The following is a 22,450-nucleotide window of genomic DNA, read 5'->3' as shown; positions in this document are numbered from 1 at the left end:
TGGGCTAATTTCCAAAAGAATTTCGAAGAGTGTTGAAGGAGGAGATAACCTTTATCCAGCTTTCTATCATTGATATGTTAATTCTATGGCCCAAAGGCAGGACTGAGAAGTGGTTATATCCAGAATTTGGTTCTCATTGACCAACAGATTATCACTATTGATTCAGGAGTTTGGTATGTGGGACTATCCTGAGACCAGAAGCTATCTGACTGAGGAGTGGTCTATTCAGAATCAGACAGCTTAGATTGGGTGTGGGAATTTCCTGAGGCAGACTCCAAAGCCAGAAGATTAGAACAGAAGCCCCTCTAAGGTCAGGGTACCAAAAACCATTGCTGTCTCCCCTAGAAGCCATATTACATCAAAGGAAAACTGAAAAGGAAGAGTAGCCAGGATTGAGGGCATGATGGAAAAATCCAAAAAAGAAATCTGAAGAAAAAATGAAGAGAGGGCTGACTTGGGTGCCCTTAAATGGGGTCCAATCAGAAAGAGAGAATGCAGGAATGAATTCTGAGGTGTGAATTCCAGGGATGAAGTGATCTTACAGAATGAAGAGGTTTCTGGGGCATGATGAAGCAAGTCTGAATGCAGTAAGTGAAAAATGAATGTTTCTTATTTCTATCTTCCCCTTGGAGGTTGGAGTCCCTTGTCAGCTTCTTTTAATGTTTTGTGGATACCAGTGCAACACGAAGCTACCCATCTGCTACTGTTCATTCCAGTTATCTTGGTGACCCTTCTCCTTTTTGAATCCTCCATGTCATTTTTAATGCCATGTGTTCCAAAGAAGGGATGGCTAGTAGTAGACAGTAACCCACAGACATCTACCAAGTATTTTTATTAATCTTCAGATCACTTCCAATTTTGATTTTTCTGAGACTGCTGTATTTTCTCATTTATAACCGTAGTATTATCATCCATAGGAAGACAATGGTATTTAAAAGATAGGCTTTCATGGTTGGGACAAATGGAGGTTGTTCAAAGTGTTGCACAAAATACTAAATGATATTTAATCAATTATCTGTCTATTCTGGGGCCAACTCATCATCCATCTATAATGGCCTGTTCAAGATCCATGTGTGGGTAAAGCCAGCTCAATGATCCAGTTTCACAGTGTAATCTGTGAATTATGTATTCTTCATACACTTGATTTTTTCTGAATGGATTACTAGGTCTATCTCTTTTGAGTGGCTTGCAGTTGTTATTAAGGACCTATTATTAAAGACCTATTAAGGAGATCTTACCGTGTACTAGAACTCTCTAGTGTCAGAACACTGCCATCCACACACAGAAGCAGTGGGATAACCAAGCTCTCTTTTTATTTAGACTTTGGGCAAACCAACTTCCATGTAACAACTTGGGCAAAGAGTCTGTTTTATGCATAGTATGATATGAACATGCAACTATGTTCAACTCTGAATAAATATGCTAACATCTATCAAGGAAATCTTTATGGAACATGGGAGATACATTGTTAAAGGATCCATTTTCAGGCTTCATTTTCCTTTACAAAGTCAAATGACTATTTTGTCATCAATAAACAGTAGATGTGGTATGACCTTATATTCTTTCCCTCTCTTAGTGCTGGATTTAATTATGAATATGGGGTTAGAAAATCACCTACAAAAGCCTATTTTCATAATGACAAGCTCTCTGAGGACAGGGATTGTTTTTTGCTTTTTTTTTTTTTTCCCATTCCCAGAACTTAATACAATGTCTGGAATATAGTAAGTGTTTAATAAATACTTAATGATTGATTGAATGCATACAGAAATATTTTCATACAGTTTTCTGCTGAAGAACCAGACTTTGGGGTCAGAAGTTCCTAATATCTTTTTGATGAATACTACTACATTTTGGGATATTTAAAAATTTTGCCTTTTGTGGGCAGAATGTTGGATCTGTATAGGAAGTCCTGAATTTGAATCCTGACTCAAATATTGGCAGTGTGAGCCTCAGGTGCTATATATGTAAACAGGAGGTAATAATTCACATCACACCTTTCTCACAACATATTGGAAGTCTTTGTAACATTAACTGATAACAACATATATGCTGTATTTCAATCACTAAAATATTATAAATGATAGAAGTTTCAATTATTAATAGTGACTAATAATTATAATAATGAGATCATAATTATAATAATTGAGATCATCAAGTGCCTCTGGCATGGATTTTTTTTCCCCTGTGTATATTTTGTTATATACTTTCTACTTCTCTAGCTTATTTTCCCCATCATTGCCTTTCCCCTCTCTTTTGAGTTTGTATTGCTTGTAGCATTCTATCACTTTTCTTTATAATGTCTGGCAAATGAGCTCATAATGGTACACCAGCATTGCCTTTGGCTACTATGACTTTTTACTTGGCAACCAAAATCCTCAGTGCTTTGACTACAAAGGAAAAGCAAAAAAAAAAAAAATAGTCTCTGCCTTCAAGTCTCTACATTCTAATGAAGGAGAAAACCCTGTATATATATATTGGCAAAGGCAAGATTCATACAGAGCAGATAAAATGAGGAAACCAACTCTTACTGTAAACATCCTTATTTGCCTCTCTGAAAAGAACCTGTGAGACTTCAATTTGGCTGCAAATTTTTGCCCTGAAAAAAGTTGCAGCCAATTGTTTTCTGTCTTCATTTATGGTGAGAATGTCAACACAGATACGGTTCAGTTCCTTCAATAGAGATATCAGCTCATTAGTTGTTCCACAAAGATCTTGCATTGAATTTTAGTAGTTAAATTAACATGTACAGAACTGATTCTTAGCATCCTTTGCCCCATTTTGCTATCAGAGGGATAGAATGATTTGAATATTGGACTTGGAGTCCAGAAGCCCTTGATTCAAATCCTGCCTTAGATATTTATTAGCTATGTGATTGGACAAATCACTTAATTTCTTTACACCCCAGCTTCTTCACTGTCAAATGAAGAGATTAGACTAAACAGTCTTTTACCTTTAAAATCTATGATCTTTTTATCAATATGGAAGTAGAGTTAGCTGTACAGAATTGATCACCATATGTATGTTGTATCTGACTCACTAAAGTGTTGTAAGTTGCAGTAATTTCCACTTGAGTGAATCATTAGGGCAGAGATGGAACCATACAAGAAATCAAAGGATAGGGGATTTTGTAAATGGTTGCACTCTGTTCTTTGGCCCTTCTAACAATAAGTCAAGTCCCTCTGGATTCCCTAGAGGACCCTCTGATTTTCACAGAGATAAAAAAATCTTTGCAGGTACTTGTCATATTCCTCATTATTGCTGAGTAATAAAGCCTTTCATGCAGTTCACTTGTGATATATATTTGAGATTAAAATAAGTTAAAATAGAACATCTCTTCTGTCATCATTATCTAACTTCCATGTGGCATCTTCACTATCGGGTTACCCTTTCCCCCTAAGTATAAACTTCCTTCATCCATAAACTAATATGTGCCGGGGTACCGCCAAATCAATGTGAATAACTATTTTGGGTAGAACAATTATCCTTTCCACATTGTATGAATTAGAAGAGAGGCACCCATGAAATCTACAAAATCTGCAAAAGAAAATTTGTCCTTTCCTTGTACCACAGAAGAAGTCTGGATTATTATAGTATTAAAAGATAAAACATATTGTTATTATATGATACTATGCAGGTATTTTATGCATTTCTGAGTTTCTAAACTTTTTCTGTGTTGTCTGTTGGCTTTTATATGTAATCTGTGGTTTCCTCAAAATTCCATTTAATTTCTTATACTGACCCATGATTTGTAGATTTTCCTGCAATGGGGAAAGTCTCTATATGGAAGGGATAACTATATCAGGCTAAGCTGGTGAGCAGGGACCTTTGTGGAACACTTTTAAACAAGTATTTCTTTTGATAAAAGAAGGATAAATGTACTACTAAGAAGGATCATATAATTCTTTCTGAAGTCAGTAACATCACAAGATCATACATTGAGAGCTGGAAAGGATCTTGGAGACCATCAGGTCCAATGCCTTCATTTTAAAGATAAGGAAACTGAAGTATAGAGAAGCTTAGGGTCAACTAATTGAAAAGTTCTGAAACTAGATTGCCCAGATGCCAAACCTAGTACTCTATCTGCTATAATATGCTGCCTCTCCAAAGAGCTTCAACCGTGCATTTTCTCTGTCACTAATATGATTAATTGAAATAAATAAGTTGATTTAGTACTTTGGACATTTTAATAGAATATCTACAAATGGCCAAGATCTTTAAATAACCTAAAAAGAGTAAGAAACATTAAGAATAAGAGATTAGACTAGATTCCTCAAAAAGTAAGCCTACACATAGAAAAAATTTAGTCTTTGCTGAATAAATGGGACAGCTAGATGGTTCCGTGGTTAGAGCATCAGGCCTAGAGTCAGGAAGATCTGAGCTAGACAGCCTCATACACTTACCAACTATGTAATTGTGGGCGAGGTACTTAACCTTTGTTTGCTTCAGTTTCCTCATATGTAAAATGGGGAAATAATAATATAACATCTATCTTACCAGAGTTGTTTTGAGGATCAAATGAGATAATATTTATAAGATCAAGTGAGAGAATTAAGTAAAGCACTTAACACACTGCCTGATACACAGTAGGTTCTATATAAATGTTAGCTCTTATGATTGGATTTGATTCTTCAAAGGGAGGAATTAAGTCTTTGTTGAATAAATGAATGGGACATATCTTGGCTTACTCAGTGGAGATAAGACTCCAGAAATAAAATTCTAGCAACAAATGGCAAGGCGAACTCAAATATTTGGAATGAAAGGAATGTGATGAACTTCTGAGCCAATCTATTAATCATGCTAATTGTCAGTGTAGGCAGGAATCTCCAGGCATCAGTCTGGAAAAAATAATAACTCAAATTGTTATAGCTCTTGAATGTTTACAAAGCATTTTCCTCACAATAATTTGGTGAGGTTAACAAGTTCAAATATTTTTTACATTACTCCCATTTTACAGTCTCTCTAAACCAGAAAAATTTAGTTGCCTATGGCTATATGGCTGGCAAGTGTTAGAGCTGAAATTCTTTGGAAACATGTGATGTCCAGGGAACTCTTTAGTGATTCTGAAGGAAACGCAAAGTCTGACAATGGGAGGTATACTCTGGCCTTTGAGAAGCTTACCAAAACTGATATAGCATTACTGATTTCTTCAATAATTAGGAGGTAAACCAAACTATCACCACAAGTAAAGGTGAAAATGAATAGCTAGCTGTGGCTGTGGATAGAGTGTCAGTTTTAGAGTAAGAAGATCTGAGTTTAAATCTAATCTCAGACACTTATTAGCTGTGTGACCCTGAACAAGTTGCATCATCCATCCTATTTGTTTCAATTTCCTCATCTGTAAAGTAAGCTGGAAAAGGAAATGAAAATAACTCCAGTATCTTTACCAAGAAAACCTCGAATGGGACCACAGAGTGAAATAACATTAAGGGCTAAAATACTAGTATTTGAAATCAAGAAGAATAGGGTTCACATCTTAACTCAGATATTTAGCAGCTATATAATCCTCAACAAAGGCTTTCTGAATCAAAATCTCCTCCTTTTTAAAATAGGTACAATACAGCTATGTCACAGGATTTTTATAAGGCTAAACTGAAATAAGGTATGTAAAATGCTCTATAAATATCAAAGTGCATTATAAAATTGAATTTTTATATTATCATTAGGTACCCATAGTTAGCTTATTATTTAAACTGCAAGGGAAGAAGAATGAAGAGATTCATCTAAAACATCCCCAGCAAGTGGTCATCTAATCTTCATTTGAATACCTCTAATAGGTTACTCACTACTTTGTGAGGTAATTCATTCTAATTTAAGAGAGTTCTGTTAATTACACGTTTGTTCTTCTATTGAACAGAAATCTCTGTACAAAAGTCCTACTGAAATTTTTTTGAGAGGCAATTGGAGTTAAGTGATTTGCCTAGGGTCACATAACTAATAAATGTCAAGTGTCTAAGGCTGAAATCTTGATTTCAGGGAAAGTCTATCTGCCCCCTTAAAATTTTGATAATATGGAGATGATTAAGAGCTCCTGGAGGCATAAGCTTTAACAGGTTCTGCCAAATTGGAAAGGACTGAAATTCATTCATGAATCAGATTGGGTCTGCTGCCTGAGGGCCAGTCTTGCCAAGTAGTGAGAGCTCATAAGCAGAAGGTTGGTCACTAAGGTGTGAGCTCTTTGGTCATAGAAACACATGGAAGATAAAAATACCAAAGGCCTTCATTTCTGGGCACCCACTTTCTGCTTCCAGGTTGCTGCATCCTGAGCTAGGACTATCAAAGGAAGATCAGGGCAGGTCCTGGAGAAATGTGCTACCGAGGGGGAGGTGATACCAAGGAGGCTGGGGGGTGAGACGACTAGCAAACTGAGGCAGGAATAGATCAAGACTGGACTAGAAGCTGCTGTGAAACCTTCACAGTTGGTTGCATCTGAATGAGAAATGGATCCCAATCCCCAAGTTCTCCCTGATTTTCTTTGGTTTGCAGAACAGACTCCTGCGGAATTTTTTTCTAAGTTCTCTATGTGGTAAATGGTATGGGGAGTGAGTAAAGAAGCACTTCCCTGAGAGAGGAATATATGCCAATTTCCTTGCAATTTTGCTTTACTGTGTTTTAACAAACTATGTGGGCACTAAAAAGTCAATTGCCAGAGTTTTGTGAATGAATATGGTCAAGAGAGAATGGTATATTTTCTATGGAACCCTAGATCTATAGTTTGTTTTATTTTTTATCTTAGGAGCCATATTTCTTGTCCATACCCGTATATCATAGATAAGCTCAGATCACTGCTAGTGGACTAAGACAAGTAGGGTGAGCTTAAAGGAGGTGAGAAGAAGGAGTTTTAGGGATTAAGGGCTCTCTGTTGGGCATCTGGGATACTTCAGTATCCCAGTTACAGACCCACTTATAGACAGTGGCTACTTTTTAGTAAAAGTATCTAGCTTATGGCTTAAGTATATCACTGTCTGATGGCCAAATTATATCTCACAATTCTTACCTGGGAGCATAGAGTGTTTTATTCTTTGTATTTGTAGCCTCAGTGCCTGGCAAATAGTAGGTGCTTAATAGATGCTGTAGAGTGATTGGCAAAAAATTGATAGCTTGAATTAAGAGAGTCTTTCTGTTGACTTGTAGAAAGCAGGATACAAACTGTTGTAGGTTGGTAATGGTATTGCAGCATCTCTAATGTCATTTAGAATATATGTGAACACCTAGTATATACCATTGTCACATATCAAAATGAAAAATGGCACTATATGCTTTCAAAGAGCTTTCAATCTAATGAGGGAATAAGCTATAGATATATTTTATTATAATTCAAGTTAAAATATTATATGTATAGGACAGATCCTATGTCCATATCCCTGTATCATTAATAAATTCAGATTGCTCCCAATGGGCCAAGAGAAGTTGGGTGGCTTAAGGGAGGTGAGAGGGAGAAGCTCTCTGGTAGGCAATTGGGATACTGAAGTCTTTGGGGAAGCCCTTAAAGATACTGAATACTTTCTGGTAAAAGCATCTGGCTTCTGGTTTAAATATACCACTGACTGGTGGCCAAATTGCATCTCACAGTTCCTACCTACAGCATCTGTTAAATACCTACCTAGGGGTAGGGTAAAAGTAAACTAAAAGATTCAAGGAGGGAGAGATCATTTTTAGCTTATTTCAGCTGAATGGGATCAAAGGAGGCTTCATGGATAAAGTGACAACTGAATTAGGAGATGAAAGAACAGAAGGATTTCCAAAGGTAATGTAAAGGGAATGCATTACAGATATGAGAGTTGGCCTATGGAAATGGATGGTAAAAGGTGAGTATAGAATAAGACTTGAGAAAAACCAGTAGTTCTCCACATATCCTAAAATATTTATAGCAGCTTTTTTTCTGATGGCAAAGAAATAGAAACTGAGGCGGTGCCCATCAATTGGAAATGTGATCCCTTTAATAGGTACTGCTGCCAATCACAATCATCAGTTATGCAGAAATATGATAAAAATCATTTTATTATGCTAAGAACATAGACTCACTCTATACCAAAATCAGCAGTCTTGAGCAGCAGTTTGAGCAACCTTATTATATAGATTTTAATTACATAGGAAAAATGAGCCCAAGGGAATCTTACAGAAAGCAGAAGGAGAAGGTAATGATTTACACATCAAAGAACAGATGGCAGGAGGAGGAAGATCTATATCAGGTAAAGCAGGAAACTAGTTAGTAAACAGTCAGTAAGTACTGGGGAGATAGCTGGAATTTGCCAACTAACCATTAATACCAGAGCTAAAGTTGATGCTTCAGCTTGATTTTGCAGACCCTAGCTGGTTACATAACTTACTCATCTTAAGTAAATCTTAAGTTGGGTCAAAAATTCTTTGACCACAGGGAAAAGCTAAAAATGTTGTGAATATGAATGTAATGAAATACTATTGTGCTGTAAGAAATGATGAAAGGGATGCTTTCAGAGAAATCTGAGAAGACTTGTATGAAATGATGCAAAACAGAACCAGGGAACAATTTATACAACAATATTGTAATGATAAACAACATTTAAAGACTTAAGAATTTGGATCAACCACAACTCCAGAAGATTTAAAATGAAATGTGCCATTCTCTGATACAGATAATAAACTCAGATAAAATTCTTTTTTAAATGTGGTTAGTGAGGAAATTTTATTTGCGTGACTAAATGTTTATAACAGGAGTTTTCTTTTTCTTGCTTTTTTTTTCACTAAAGGGAGAAGAAAGGACAGGGAGAAGAAAAGGAGGCAGCTCTTCATAAAAACAAAATGAAATTTAATTTTTAAAAAATGCCTTTCTGTTTGACTAAATTATATTTAGGGAGGGCAAAGATTTTGTAGTTGGCAGGTTGTAGGGTGATACAGGTCACAAGACCCTTTCAGTATTCTCTACCCAGCTTCTGCAATTTGTATGCATTACAACTGAATCGTTTGATCAGAAAAAGATTGAAAAGAAATTTTTTTCATCATAATTCACATAAGATTTTATTCTGAAAGAGTTCAAGCAGCAGCAAAAATAAAGATCAAGAAATGAACTAAAAATTCCTAAGAGCTTATCTGAGTACCTATAAAGCATAGCTAATTAGGACCTGTATCACAAAACAGGCAAAAGATAACTTACTGAGACTATGAACTAAAAATCTGGAAGACCTTTACCCTTATGCAGATTTAGTCACACCACATTTGAAAATTATTAGATGTCAAAAGGAAATGCCAGCAGCTTTTCAGGGATTCTTAGTCGTGGCTGTTCAGTTTTGCAGTCATGTCTGATTCTATGACCTCATTTGGGATTTCCTTGGTAGAGATACTAGAGTGGTTTGGCATTTTTTTCTTCAGCTCATTTTTATAGATGAGGAAACTAAGGCAAACAGGATTAAGTGATTTGCCCAAGGTCACATAGGTAGTAAGTGTCTGAGGCCAGATATGAACTCAGGCCTTCCTCACTCCAGACTCAGAGCTCTATTCAATGTTCCATCTAGCTGTCCTAGTGATGCCCAGAAGAGAGCAACATAATGACATTACCAAGGGATATAAGTAGCTCTGTAGTGTCAAAAGTACAAATTTCCTCAACCACTCATGTTCCCTAGATTTTTGCTCCTCTTTATGTTTTTTGCCATATGAAGGAAAGAAAAAAAGGAGGGAGGGAAGGAGGGAAGATGGAAGGAAGAAAAAAAGTGAGAGGAGAAAGGGAGGGGAAGGAGGAATGAAGGAAAGAAAAAATGAGAGAAGGAAGGTAGGAAGGAAGGAAGGAAGGAAGGAAGGAAAGAAGGAAAGAAGTAAGGAGGGAAGAAAATACATGAATGAGAGGTTTGTGAACTATGGTTCTATGTGGAACCTGGGGGAGTTTCCTGAGAGTTCATGTACAAAGGAAGTCCTATGTACTACATATAATATGGATGAGGGACAGTGAGGACTTACCAGGTGGTTTTATTGTTTGTTTTTTTAAAATAATGAGCTATGAATTTGTCTTAAACATGAAACAGAATCATTTTAATCAGATTCCTAGGCCAGATGATTGGCTGATACTATATAGTATATATTTAGAGACTGCAGAGCTTCTAATGTAATTGGGCACAGGTTGCCCACAGTGCTTGGTTTGGTTTAGTGTGTCTAGTCTAAAGTGAATGTGAATGAATGTATTCCTCTCAATCCCTCTTCTATTTTGCATTTTCTGTGTAAGATAACTAAACATATAACCATTCTCCTTCCCTCCTACAACAGAAGCTTCCAATAGATTCTGTTTACACATCTTCCTTTATATACCTACCCTGCTAAGCACTGGGACCACAGGGATCATATCATCTATAATTATATGGTACTTTATGATTTATAGAGTTAGGTGGGGCATAGTAGATAGAGTGATAGACTTCAAATCAGGAAGATCTGAGTTTGAATTCTGCCTGAGATACTTGGTAACTGTATCAAGTCATCTAAATGAATCACTTAAGCTCTGTCTGCTTCAGTTTCTTCATTTGTAAAATAAGAATAGTGATAACACTTACCTCCCAGGTTGTTGAGAGGATATAATGAAATCATGTAAAGCATTTTGCAAGCCTTAAGCACCTATTACCATATAATGCTTTATGGTTTATAAGGTCCTTTCATCAAAACATGTGTGATGTATGGTGACATGGTGTACCCGTGTTCTCATAATTAGTAGCTGTCCAAGCAGAGCCCTCTGATTCCAAGTACCACCGCTCTTTCAGGGTCAAAAGACTTAACACCACGCCCCCATCTTTGGGCTTAGTTTACCACACCTTTGTCCTTGCTACGAATGGTCAATAACAGCAGGATTATATTCTAGCCCCTAGTGGTTAAGAGACCGAGATAAGAGAATTCTGTAAAAGATGTGCAGTCCAAAGCCCAGGTTGATCATACTACAAACAGACAGAAACTAGCAATCAAAGCAGGAATAGTGAGCAGCATGAATGTTTGGGGACTATATGAGCAACCCCCCCCCCCCCCAACCCAGCAGTGACTTTTCAATTCTTAAATGAATAAATCAGAACTTATATACAAAACTCTGCAAATTACTCCAATATGACATTTCCATTGTTTACTGTACATTGTTCTGAATTATTTATGTTCCTCCCCACCTCCCCTTTTACTGAGCTAGACAAGCAATAAAATCTAGCCCCGCCTCTATCAGTCCCTGGTCCCAGAGGGTGGTTTCCACAGTAACTGCATTGACAGGCAAAACTCAGCTATTTCTATCCTTTGGAAGGATTTCTAATATTTTGGCTCTAGAGGCTTCACCATTTTCTCTGTATTGTTATATTCATTTTTTTTTTTTTTCCTGGAGATGGAAGTAAACAAAACCCAGTCCTGGGAATTGGACCTTAGTGTTTCCTCCATATAGCTAGAGAGAGTTTGCAAAAGAGGAGCTCATATGCATTTAGAAGAGTTTCCCATTTGTAGTCCCCAGAGAGCTTAATCCTTTGTGGCTGGCAGACTCCTCTCTCCAATCCCTGTAAAAGGAAGGGACTTTGCAAATAGAAAGCCTGGAGCAGAGAGATGAGGTGATTGGTACAGCAGAAAGAGAACAGCTTGGGAAGTGCAGAACCCTGAAACCTCATCTTAACTGAGCCTCAAACTCACTGTGTCATCTTAGGCAATCATTCCATTTTTCTGGGGTTCAGTTTTCTCCTTTATAAAATAAAACTTATTAAGGCTTTTAGGGAATATTATGGGAAAGGAGATGTAAAAATTCTCTGTAAAATGTTATACAATCTAGAAATCTTTCCATTCCACTCTTTTCCTCAGAAATTCCCTCCTTAGTGGCCTTTTCCTATCCAACCTTCAAAAACTTAGGTTAAATCTTCCTCTTCCACGAAGCCTTCCCTGGCTATTCTAGGTCAAATTGATTTCTCTGTAGATCCTTGTATAGCATTTACTTCCCATTACACATACCTTGGCAATTCCATCTTTAAATATATTAAATTATCGAATACTGCTTGGTGTTTGCCTGCTAAACAAATTCCAATTCAATTCATAATTATCAACCACCTATGTGCAAAGCATGATAATTCTTATTTTTTTATTTAATTTTTAAAAATTTTATAATTATAAAATTTTTTTTATGACAGTATATATGCATGAGTAATTTTTTTTTTATAACATTATCCCTTGTATTCATTTTTCCAAATTTTCCCCTCCCTCCCTCAACTCCCTCCCCTAGATGACAGGCAATCCCATACATTTTACATGTGTTACAGTATAACCTAGATACAATATATGTGTGTAAATCCAATTTTCTTGTTGCACATTAAGAATTGGATTCAGAAGAGGTATAAGTAACCTGGGTAGAAAGACAGTAGTGTTAACAATTTACATTCATTTTCCAGTGTTCCTTCTCTGTGTGTAGATGTTTCTGTCCATCATTGATCAACTGGAAGTGAGTTGGATTTTCTTTACAAAGCATGATAATTCAAAAGGAAAGTCCCTGTCCTCAAGGAGCTCACTTTCTATTAGTAGGAGATATACACACACATACATATACACATACATATATACATATTACACTTACAGATAAATAAATATAAAGCATATACAAGATAATTCAAGAGAGATAGTACACTAACAACTGAGGTGGAGGGAATGAGAGAAAGTCTCATGTTCAAGGTGATAGTTTAGCTACATTTTAATGGGGAAAAAGATTGAAGGAGGCAGAGATGGAGAGGGACAATTTGGGCAAAGACATAGAGGCAGATAGTAGCATGTTGTGTGCAGGGAATAGCTAGGAGGTCAGTTTTACTGGGACAGAGTATGTGAAATAAGATTAGAAAGGTAGGTAAGTAACATGTTGTAAAGGACTTTAAATGCCAAAATGAGGATTTTACATTTAATTTTTAGAGGCAACAAGAAGCCATTGAAAACTTTTTGAGTAGGGAAATGCCATGGTCCAGATTTCTGGAATATCCATCTGGCTGCTGGGTAGAACAATGGATCAGAGGAGAGACCAAAGGAGGAGAACTCAATTAGCGTGCTATGAGTCCAGACAAGAGGTAATGTACTCCTCAACTATTGTCACAGCTTATGAGTGGACAAAGGAGACCATGAAGATAGAATTGATAAGACAATGGCTTGATATGGAAGGAAAAGGAAAGAGTGAAAAATTAAACCAACATCTATTAAGTGCTATAAACTTATGTACTAGGCACTGGGAAAACCAAGAAAAAAACAATTCTTGTTCTTGATGAGTCGGCCTTCTTCTAGGTGTGTACAAATAATAAATATGAGGTAATTTCATTTTTCTTCAGTTCATTTTATTGGTAAGGAAACTAAGGTAAATACAGTTAAATGACTTGTCCAGGGTCACACAGCTAATAAGTGACTGAGGCTTGATTTGAACTGAAGAAGATGAGTCATCTTGACTCTAGGTCCTTTCTTCTATCCTATTGTGCCACCTAGTTGCTTGGAATTTGATTGTTGGGGCTTCAGTTTCTATATCAGTAAAATAAACATGTTAGACTAGGTGATCTCTAAGGTCAGTTTTGGCTCTAAAAATGATGTTTTAAGGAAAACCAAAGTAATCATTCAGGCTTTATGATATTAATAAGAAACAATCAGAATCTACAAATCAGTCTGGGATACTGAGGAATAGCATAACATATAATAGGACACTCTATTGATGGAATGATTGACCTGCTCAGAACTGCAGCCAAGGGTATACAACCTAAATGAATAGCCTTGGGAGTCCAGATTGTGAACTTGCCAAAGACATCATAAATTCAAGGTATTGTCTACTCAATACTCTTCATTAGTAGCACCAGCACCTGGGCAGCTCATTGTAATATATCATCAACTAATTGTTTATATTCTTAACTGTAAGAGGGGACATTGTTGCCAGGCTGTTGGGTTGTCCAAAGGAGCGATGACGTAGAATATTGGGGATGGAAAATGACACAGAAATCACCTACCCCATCCTCTTTGATCTTGCCTGACCAGGAAAAACTGACCTATATACAATAGTTCATTTTTTCAAGAGTTTTTGTACATTACATCTTTGGTGGTATTTATTCTAAAGTTTAATTACTTGATGAAACTACATACCAAGAAATATCTATGTGTTTCTTAACTACCTGTATACTGCCAGAAACTAAAACTCCACACTGGACTCCCTTGGTTTCTGGTAGGTAAGCTTTTTTACCTTATCTAGCCATGAACCCAGCCTCCAAGACATTAATTTTTTAATTTAATTTTTGAAAAGTAATTAAATTTTATTTTCCCCCTTTTACCTTGTCCCCAAAGGAAAAAAAAAAAGAAAAATTACTTTCACAAATATGCATAGTTAAGCAAAAAATGTCCAAAAAGTATGTCTCAGTCTGTATTCTGAAACCATCACTACTCTTTCAGGAATCACCATGATATTTCTTGTAGCCTTCCCACTATGACTTTTTATGAGTACCTTTCCATTACCCATTCTCCCCTCTACCCTCGCACTGCTGTCCAGCACCCTTTCTTTGTATTTTTTCCTATTAGAATGTGAGTTTCTTGAGGGCAGGGACTATCTTGTTCACTTTTATTGGTATTAGGCATATGATAAATTTTTAATAAATGCTCTATCTTTCTGTCTATATATTTTTAAATCAATCAACAAATCATTATTTATTAAATACCTGCTGTGTTCCAAGCATTGTATTAGATACTGGAAATATAAAGACAAAAATAAAATAGTCCTTGCCCTCAAGGAGCTTACTTTTTTTTTAGGGGAGATAACATATACATATATGTGTATACAATATATGTAGCCAGTCAATTAACATTAATTAAGCACCTACTATGTATTCATTAGTCACTGTACAAAATATTGGAGATACAAAGAGAGGCAAAAGACAGTACTTGTCTTCAAGAAGCTCACAGTCTAATGGGAAGACTTGGAAATAACAATTATGTACAAACAAGATTGCATATGCATAATAAAGATGGAAAGGGTAAATAGAAAGAAGACACTAATATTAAGGAGCATCATGAAAGACTTCCTGTAAAAGATGGGATTTTACATGGGATTTGAAGGAAAGTAAGAGAATTGTCAAAGAAACTGAGGCCATGAGAAGGGAAGAGAAAGTCATATACTGTTAGTTACAGCACAGTAAGGGCTAGAGTTCAGGTTTATGACTACCATCAAGTATCCTTTCTGTTTTTTAGCATGCTACCTCACTTGGTCTTCAACTACTTCTCCAACTGAACAATAATAATTAGAATTCTAGTCCTTGTTTCCTTTCTATAGATGTGCCCCTCGGGTTACCTCAGCTCTCACGCCGTAAAGACACTTATGAATGTAAATTTCTCAGGCTAGAAGTGTATTCTTAGCTAGGTCACCAACAATTTCATTAAAATGATTTTCAATAATTTGCTTTGACCTGGCATTTTGAGATATGAAGCTAAGGCAAGTCCCTTCACCTGGCATTTTGTGGCATTCTCCAATTATTCCAAACTTCTGATTTATATTTATTTTCCTTTTTTTTGTCCTAGAAATATTTAAAACTAGTATGGTTCACTGGCTGTGGCTCCTTCCCCAAATAATCCATTGAAAAGCCAGTTGCTACGCAACCTCCAATATTGCCTATGCTATCCTTGCTGGCTGATGACATATTGCATAAAAGAATCTTTTTTTTAAGGACTGAAATGTTGTTTTAGGAAAAAAACTTGCAATAGCTTAGAGCCATGTCACAAGTTGGAAGGAAAACAGTTCATCACTCATATGTACGCTCCCAATTATCTCCCAGAGTGGGTTATTATGAGCTTGCTAACGGAGTTTAGGGCCTTTACTGCACAGAATAAAATATGTATCATGATTCTTAATATTAGGCTATATAGCTTGGCCTCAAACCCCAAGATTCGATTCAGTCATGATTATACTGAGAGACAGAGGTGTCATAGGAAAAGAATCATTCCTTTGATGTCATCTCCTTCAACCCTCTCAGTTGACTGATGAAGCATGGAACAGTGGAAAGGGAGCAGGATCCAGTATCAGAGGATTTGGGTTCAAATTCTGACTTCACCATTTACTAGCTTGGGCAAATCAGTTTTTCTGGGCTTTGGTTTTCTCATCTATAAAATGGTTCTTGAGCTCTAAATTTATGATACTATGAAATTCTAAAAACTCACCAGAGTCATGCAGATAATAAGTAGCAAAATCAAAGTTTGAATTTTCTGGTTTATATGACTCCAAGGCCAGTGCTTCCTCCCTTCCACTACAGCACCATGCCTCCTTTGGGTCTGACTCCCCTTAGTGTGACATGTATACTATCCAGGGACTGCAAGGTTAGGAATTGTGGGTCCTAGTCCCACTCAGATTTCTAACCGAATTGCTTAGGTAGTCTTTAGCAAATCTCTTCATTGCTTGCAAGGGATCACATCTTCTTCATTTGTAAAATGAAGATTTTATACTAAATCATTGTTAACATCTTTTCTAGTAAAAACAATAAAACTTCACTTCTATGACTCTCTCTCTACATACACACACACACTAAGTGTCTGAGGCTAGTTTTGAATTCATGAAGATGAGTCTTCCTGATTCCAGGCCTAGCACTCTATCCACTGTGCCACAAATGAAGTCCATTATTTGTTGCTCATATGGTCAACTGCAGGAATTGGTCTATGAGTTAAGCGATTTAGACTCCAAATCACCATCTTCTACCATCTTCATATGTCAGTTTAATCAGACTAGGACTTATCTTTATTTCAAAGGTCATTGTGAAGACAGCATCAGACACTGGTGTTGGAGTCCTGTCCTTCCTTTTCTGGTTTTCTTTCTTTTTTCCCTTCCTCCCCCTCTTCTCTTTTTCCTTTGCTACCCTTTCTCTTTCTTTACTGCTTCTTTCTTTCTCCTCCTCTCTCTTCTTTTTTCCTTTCCCTCTCTTCCTTTTTCTTTCTACTTCTTTCATTTCCTCTCCTTTTCTCTTTTTTTCTTTGTTCTATCAGCATCAGACTATAGTGTTGAGGTCCTTTTTCAGTCTAGTATGGTGTACCATCACCAAGGTTGAGTCATTTATTCCAGATTTCAGCCACTCCAGAGATCAGGTCCTTAAAAGAAGATGGACTCAGCTCTCCTTTCTTATTCCCCTTAACGCCCCTACCATGCAGTACTAAATTGTTATTTGTCCTTACTTTTTGTAGAGAACCAATGGAAAGATGTCTTGACTCTCACATGAACTGAATTTAAATAAGGCAGAGTTACACAAAGTCACCAACCTCATTCTCTCTTTCAAAGTCATCAAAATCCAATGGCAAAATAAATATCAAAATGACTGGCCATGGCCCAGGATGCAGTGTTCTTGATTTTTGACTAAGCTTTCAGTGCTCCACAGCACTTGCTTTAGCTGCTTTCTTAGTTATTGGAACAAATGGTTCTCATTTGCCAATTCTGCTAGGGGAAGTTTTCACATACATGGAGTACATACCCCTTAACTCATCACTGTTTAGAGCCTATCAGCTACTCTCAACCTGGTTTACCCCATTTGTGGAGATAGTTTATCAGGGTGTGACTGCTATACATCTACAGCTTCTTAGAGCCACAGATGAGAGCTGAGTGTTAAATAAGCACCAGAAATGGTTGAGAATCCTGAAAAGAGCTCAGGAGCTTTCACACCACTGAAGATGCTCTTGAAGTCACACCATGCAATCAAAAGAAAAGATTTGGAAGACGATGGAGAACAAACATTTATTAAGCAACCTAGTATGTTCCAGGCACAATGCTAAATGCTTTACAAATATTATCTCATACAAATATGATCCTCCTAACAACCTAAAAGGTGTTATTACCCTCACTCTATATTGAGCAAACTGGAGTACCTCAGGCCATATAGCTGTGCTCAGGATCACATAGCTAGAAAGTGTATAAGGCTGGATTTGAATTTAAGGTTCCCTGACTCCAAGCCCCAAAGTACTATCTACTGTTCTATCTAGTTGCCTAGGGAGAATAGAAAAGTAATGACAGTACAAGGTAAAGCAGGATTAAGACGAAGAAGATGGGGGTCAAAAGGAAAGGAGTTTAAGGAGAAAAAAAGGACAAAAAGAGAAAATCAAGAGAGAAGAAGATAAAGGGATTAGGAAAGTAGGACAGAATTAGAGGATCAAAAGAAAAGAGATTAAGGAGAAAGGAAAGAAAAGAGACAGAAAGGAGAAATTAAGAGAGAAAAGAAGATAAAGGAATTAATAGACTAAGAAAAAAGAGGACAGAAAAGAGTCAAAAGCCTAAGAATGAAAAAGAGAAAGGAAAAAAGATGGATCAAAAGAAATCGAGATCAGAAGAAGAGGCCTGATGAGAACAGGGGAGAGAATCAGCACAAATTAAGGGCTCCTCTAGGGACAGAGAACATGAGAATTGGATGAAATAGAAAGAATGAGCCATGGACAAGAAGGCAGAAGTTCTACAAAGTGGGGGGAATTAAATAATCACCCACTTTTGGAAAGCTTTGACATCAAAACTTTTACTGCTTCTACATGTGTATGTGTGTGTATATGGGTGGGTGTGTGGGTATGAGTGGGGGTGGATGGAGGAAGTTCTAAAAGGGGCACTGGGTTAGACTCCAGTAAATCCCTGAAATTACAACCTTTAAAACACCAACCCTCAATTTTCTAGGAGACCCATTTTCTGACAATATCAAATAATCAAGTGAAGGGGCCTTTCTCATCTCTTCTTAAAAATCTTACTTCTAAGGCTTTTTAGATCCCAATGGGACAGTCTGAGGAACTGTCATGAGCAAATCCTAAATATGTGATATGAAAGCTGAACACCCTGTCACCACCAGTCCCCTTCATTAAGCACTTAAAAGCTACAGAATATGCACAGAGCAAGGCTGACTCATCCTCCATTAATGGAGCTCCTCCTGCATATTCTGCTCTTCCCCAAGGGTCAATTCAAACAAAATTTAATTCACCTGTTTTGCTTGAGGAGCTCAAATACTTTAAGGACCTATATTTCATTGTTGTAGGAGGTTTTTTTTTTTTCTTTTTTAATAGAGAAACATATATATATATATATATATATATATATATATATATATATATATATATACTTTCTCCTTCCTTCAATGAAAAATTTATTTTTAGCTTTACTTTTTAAAATAGTATTTAATTTTTCCAAATACATGAAAAGATAGTTTTCAATATTCACTTCTGCAAAATTTTGTGTTCCAAATTTGTGTTCCAAATTCTTTCTCTCTTGCCCTCTCCAAGACAGCGAACAATCTGATATAAGTTAAATATGTGTAATTCTTCTAAACATATTTCCATATTTTCCATTCTGTGCAAAAAAAAATCAGATCAAAAGAGGAAAAATTAAGAGAAAAAAACAAGCAAACAACTACAACAAGGTGAAAATTCTATGGCCCAGTAAAAAAGTTAAAACAAAATTCTCAAAACAAATATGAATAGTCATATGAAACAAACTTGCATGGCGACCTTGTCAAAAACTGTATGTCTCATTTTGCATCTTGGGTTTATCATCTCTCTGTTAGGAGATGGTCAGGGCATGATCACTGGTCCTCTAGAATAATGGTTGGTTATACTGATCAGAGATAAGTCTTTCAAAGATGTTGATCATGTATATTGTTCTCTTGATTCTATTTAGTTCATTTTGCATAATACAAATGTATCCCACATCATAACACTTGTCCATTTTAGCAGACAAAGTGGATGTGCTGCTAGACCTCAAACCTTTATCATTTGATCACAAAATATTTAATGATGGTTCCTCTGAATTCAATTGTTTGCTAATAGATACCTGGGGTAGAGGCTTTTCCATTCTGTCAGGGATTAATCTCTACTGATGTGGCTTTTGAGCACATAGATCATAAAGCAGGCTGGAGAAGGACATTAATAGAAATTAGGATTCTGGACACTTTAAAAGAGAGCATGTTTAAAAGACATTTGAATCTTTAAGCTGCGCTCTCACACCTCAACAAAGGGAAACATTAGGAAAAGTAAAAAAAAAAAAAAAAAAAAGACATCCCAATCATATGAATATTTATAGGAAAACTCTATGGAAATTTCTTGGGGGCAGTTTTTTTTTCTAAAAGACCATAACATTAAGAGATAAATCTGGAGGTGAAAGTGATAGATAGTATGGTTGCTATCAAGTAGAAGAACAGCTTGGAAACAGAGAATTAGAGAAGCTGTCCAGCAAATTATCTATCCTCTTTTAGATTTTGAGCTCAGTAAGGTCCTTATTATGCACAGAATTTTCACTTCTCATAATGACCACAGGAGGCAATGAGGAACACATTAATGTTCCTGTCCCTGATGAATAGAACAAATCTCAAATATTCATCTTTGCCCCTTTTTACCAGCTCTCTGATTAATTATTTAAAATCCCCATTGCTTACCTTTCCATAACTCAACAGGATTATCCGCACCAGAACGACGTTGATATGGGCTCCCAGTGACTCATCATGATAGATTTCATTAACCTGGAAAAGAATGGAAATATTTCAGACTGAACCTATCATGGTCATGTTCATATTGCCAGAATGATGATTCCTACATTAGGGCCCTTTGGAAGATGCTAAATCCCCTGGAGAGAAAAGCTTGTCCATCTTACAGACTTGTATTTTTTTCCATGAACAGAATAAACATTCTAAACACATGGCTATGAACTCCTGATCTCATAGACTGGGCACATATTGGGAGTGTTTCCCTAGTAGCTAGGTATCAAGTTAAAATATGTTAAGTCAGCTACACAATTGACTTAATCCCCCAAAGCAAGGGTTTGATAGACATTGGAAGAAAAGATGTCATATGTGGCCAGGGATTGGAATGGAGAAGTGTTGGTCAGGTATGGAAGTTATAAGGAGTTTTTCATCAATGCTTTTTAAAAAATAATTCAGTTAAAACAATAACAGCCACGATAATGATAGCTCACAATTGAAGAATACTCTTTGTTTTGTTGTGTTCATTCATTTCAGTCATTCTCAACTCTTTGTGACCTCATTTAGGGTTTTCTTGGACAAAGATACTAGAATTGTTTGCCATTTCCCTCTCCAGTTCATTTTACAAATGAGGTAATTGAGGAAAATAGGGTTAAGTGACTTATCTGGGGTTACATGTCTAGTAAGTTTCTGAGAACAGAACTGAACTCAGGAAAATGAGTCTTTCTAACTACAAACTCAAAATTATATTTCCTACACCACCTAGATGCCCTTATTCTTTGTTTTACAAAGTGCTTTATACATATTACTTCCTATAATCCTCATATTAACTCTGGGAAGAAGGCAATACATGTTTTATTGTTCCTATTTTACAGATGAGAAAAGTGAAGCTCAGGTGAGTTAACAGCTGTAGAAGTATGAGTAAAGTCATTGGACTTCACTTTTTTGTTACAGCCACTCAATCCTTTATGTTAACTCAGGAAAATTCTTTTGTCATTTATAATATGATTACCTCACTATTCTCCTTATGGTCTAATTTTTGCCACTTGCAATAGGAAACAAAGAAGGCAAACTGGGACCTTTCCTATGATTAAGTATACCACTAGAAGAAGACCACTGAGGTCAAAGTTTAGAGAGAAACTGTCTACAAAGTTGTTTGACTAAAAATGTTTAGATTTCCTGGAACTACAGACAAAGCTCCAAGAACAGTTCATATGAATTATATCTGAGGAGAGAAACAGAATAAGTTTAAGTATTTAAAAATAACATCTAGAGGTAGTGAGGAAGACATAAGGTTGTCCCCAGGAGTTCATCTTTCCATAAATAGTGCTTATATTTAATTTAAATACAATGGTTATACTTATGCTTATCTATTTGAATATACATTTCTTTTAAAACTATATTTTAATGGAAAGAACCAAGACCAAGTTATGAGGAAGTTACAAGGAGACAAATTTTGTCTTAATATAAGCAAAAATTCAGTAACAATTAGTATCATTCAAAAGGAAAATGGATACCTTGAAGAAACCATGAATTCCCTATCAATAGAAAGCAAAGTTGGATGACCCTTTGTCAGAAATGCAATAGAGAGGATTCATGATTTAGGTATAGTTTAGACTAAATGGACTCTTTGTTTTCTTCTAGCTCCATGATTTTATTTTTTTAAAAAAAAGATCAAATTCTTGTCTGAAAAATGGATGCCTTTTGCTTTACATCACAGTATTACTGATATACCACCACTAGAGATGAATCTTCGCTTGTAACAAAAAAGAGTTAAATGAAGCTAACATAGTGATTTTAGTTGAGGTATTTGCAACATTCTAGATCCATAGACCCATGCCTTTCCAACCAAGGGTACGTTTCATAGCTGTTTTCTTTATTAGATCATAGGCTCTTTGAGGGCCGATGTGAAATTTTTTTTCTTTTTTTGGTCTCGCTAACTATCAGCAGAGTGTTTGGCATATAACAATCTGGCAATAATAAATGCTGGTTGACTGATGTATGTTACTCTGCATAAAGTCATGCAAGTTTGTTTTTTGTATTTTGGTTTTTCTTTTGGTTTGTTTGAC

General features: G+C 36.2%; 1 protein-coding gene across 2 annotated transcripts in view; it reads right to left on the bottom strand.

Moving 5' to 3' along the window:
- ADAMTS2 (ADAM metallopeptidase with thrombospondin type 1 motif 2) overlaps positions 1-22,450 on the bottom strand; it is a 445,301-nt gene that overhangs the window by 84,010 nt on the left and 338,841 nt on the right. For both annotated transcript variants that reach the window (XM_074291805.1, XM_074291806.1), the window contains exon 5: positions 20,340-20,423. In XM_074291805.1, coding sequence (XP_074147906.1) covers positions 20,340-20,423 — 84 coding nt within the window. The remainder of the gene's footprint in view (positions 1-20,339; positions 20,424-22,450) is intronic.

Source organism: Sminthopsis crassicaudata, chromosome 2, assembly GCF_048593235.1.
Source record: "Sminthopsis crassicaudata isolate SCR6 chromosome 2, ASM4859323v1, whole genome shotgun sequence".
NCBI classification, from domain to species: Eukaryota; Metazoa; Chordata; class Mammalia; order Dasyuromorphia; family Dasyuridae; genus Sminthopsis; species Sminthopsis crassicaudata.
The sequence above is the reverse complement of the archived record's forward strand: the minus strand, read 5'-3'. Positions and strand labels throughout refer to the sequence as shown.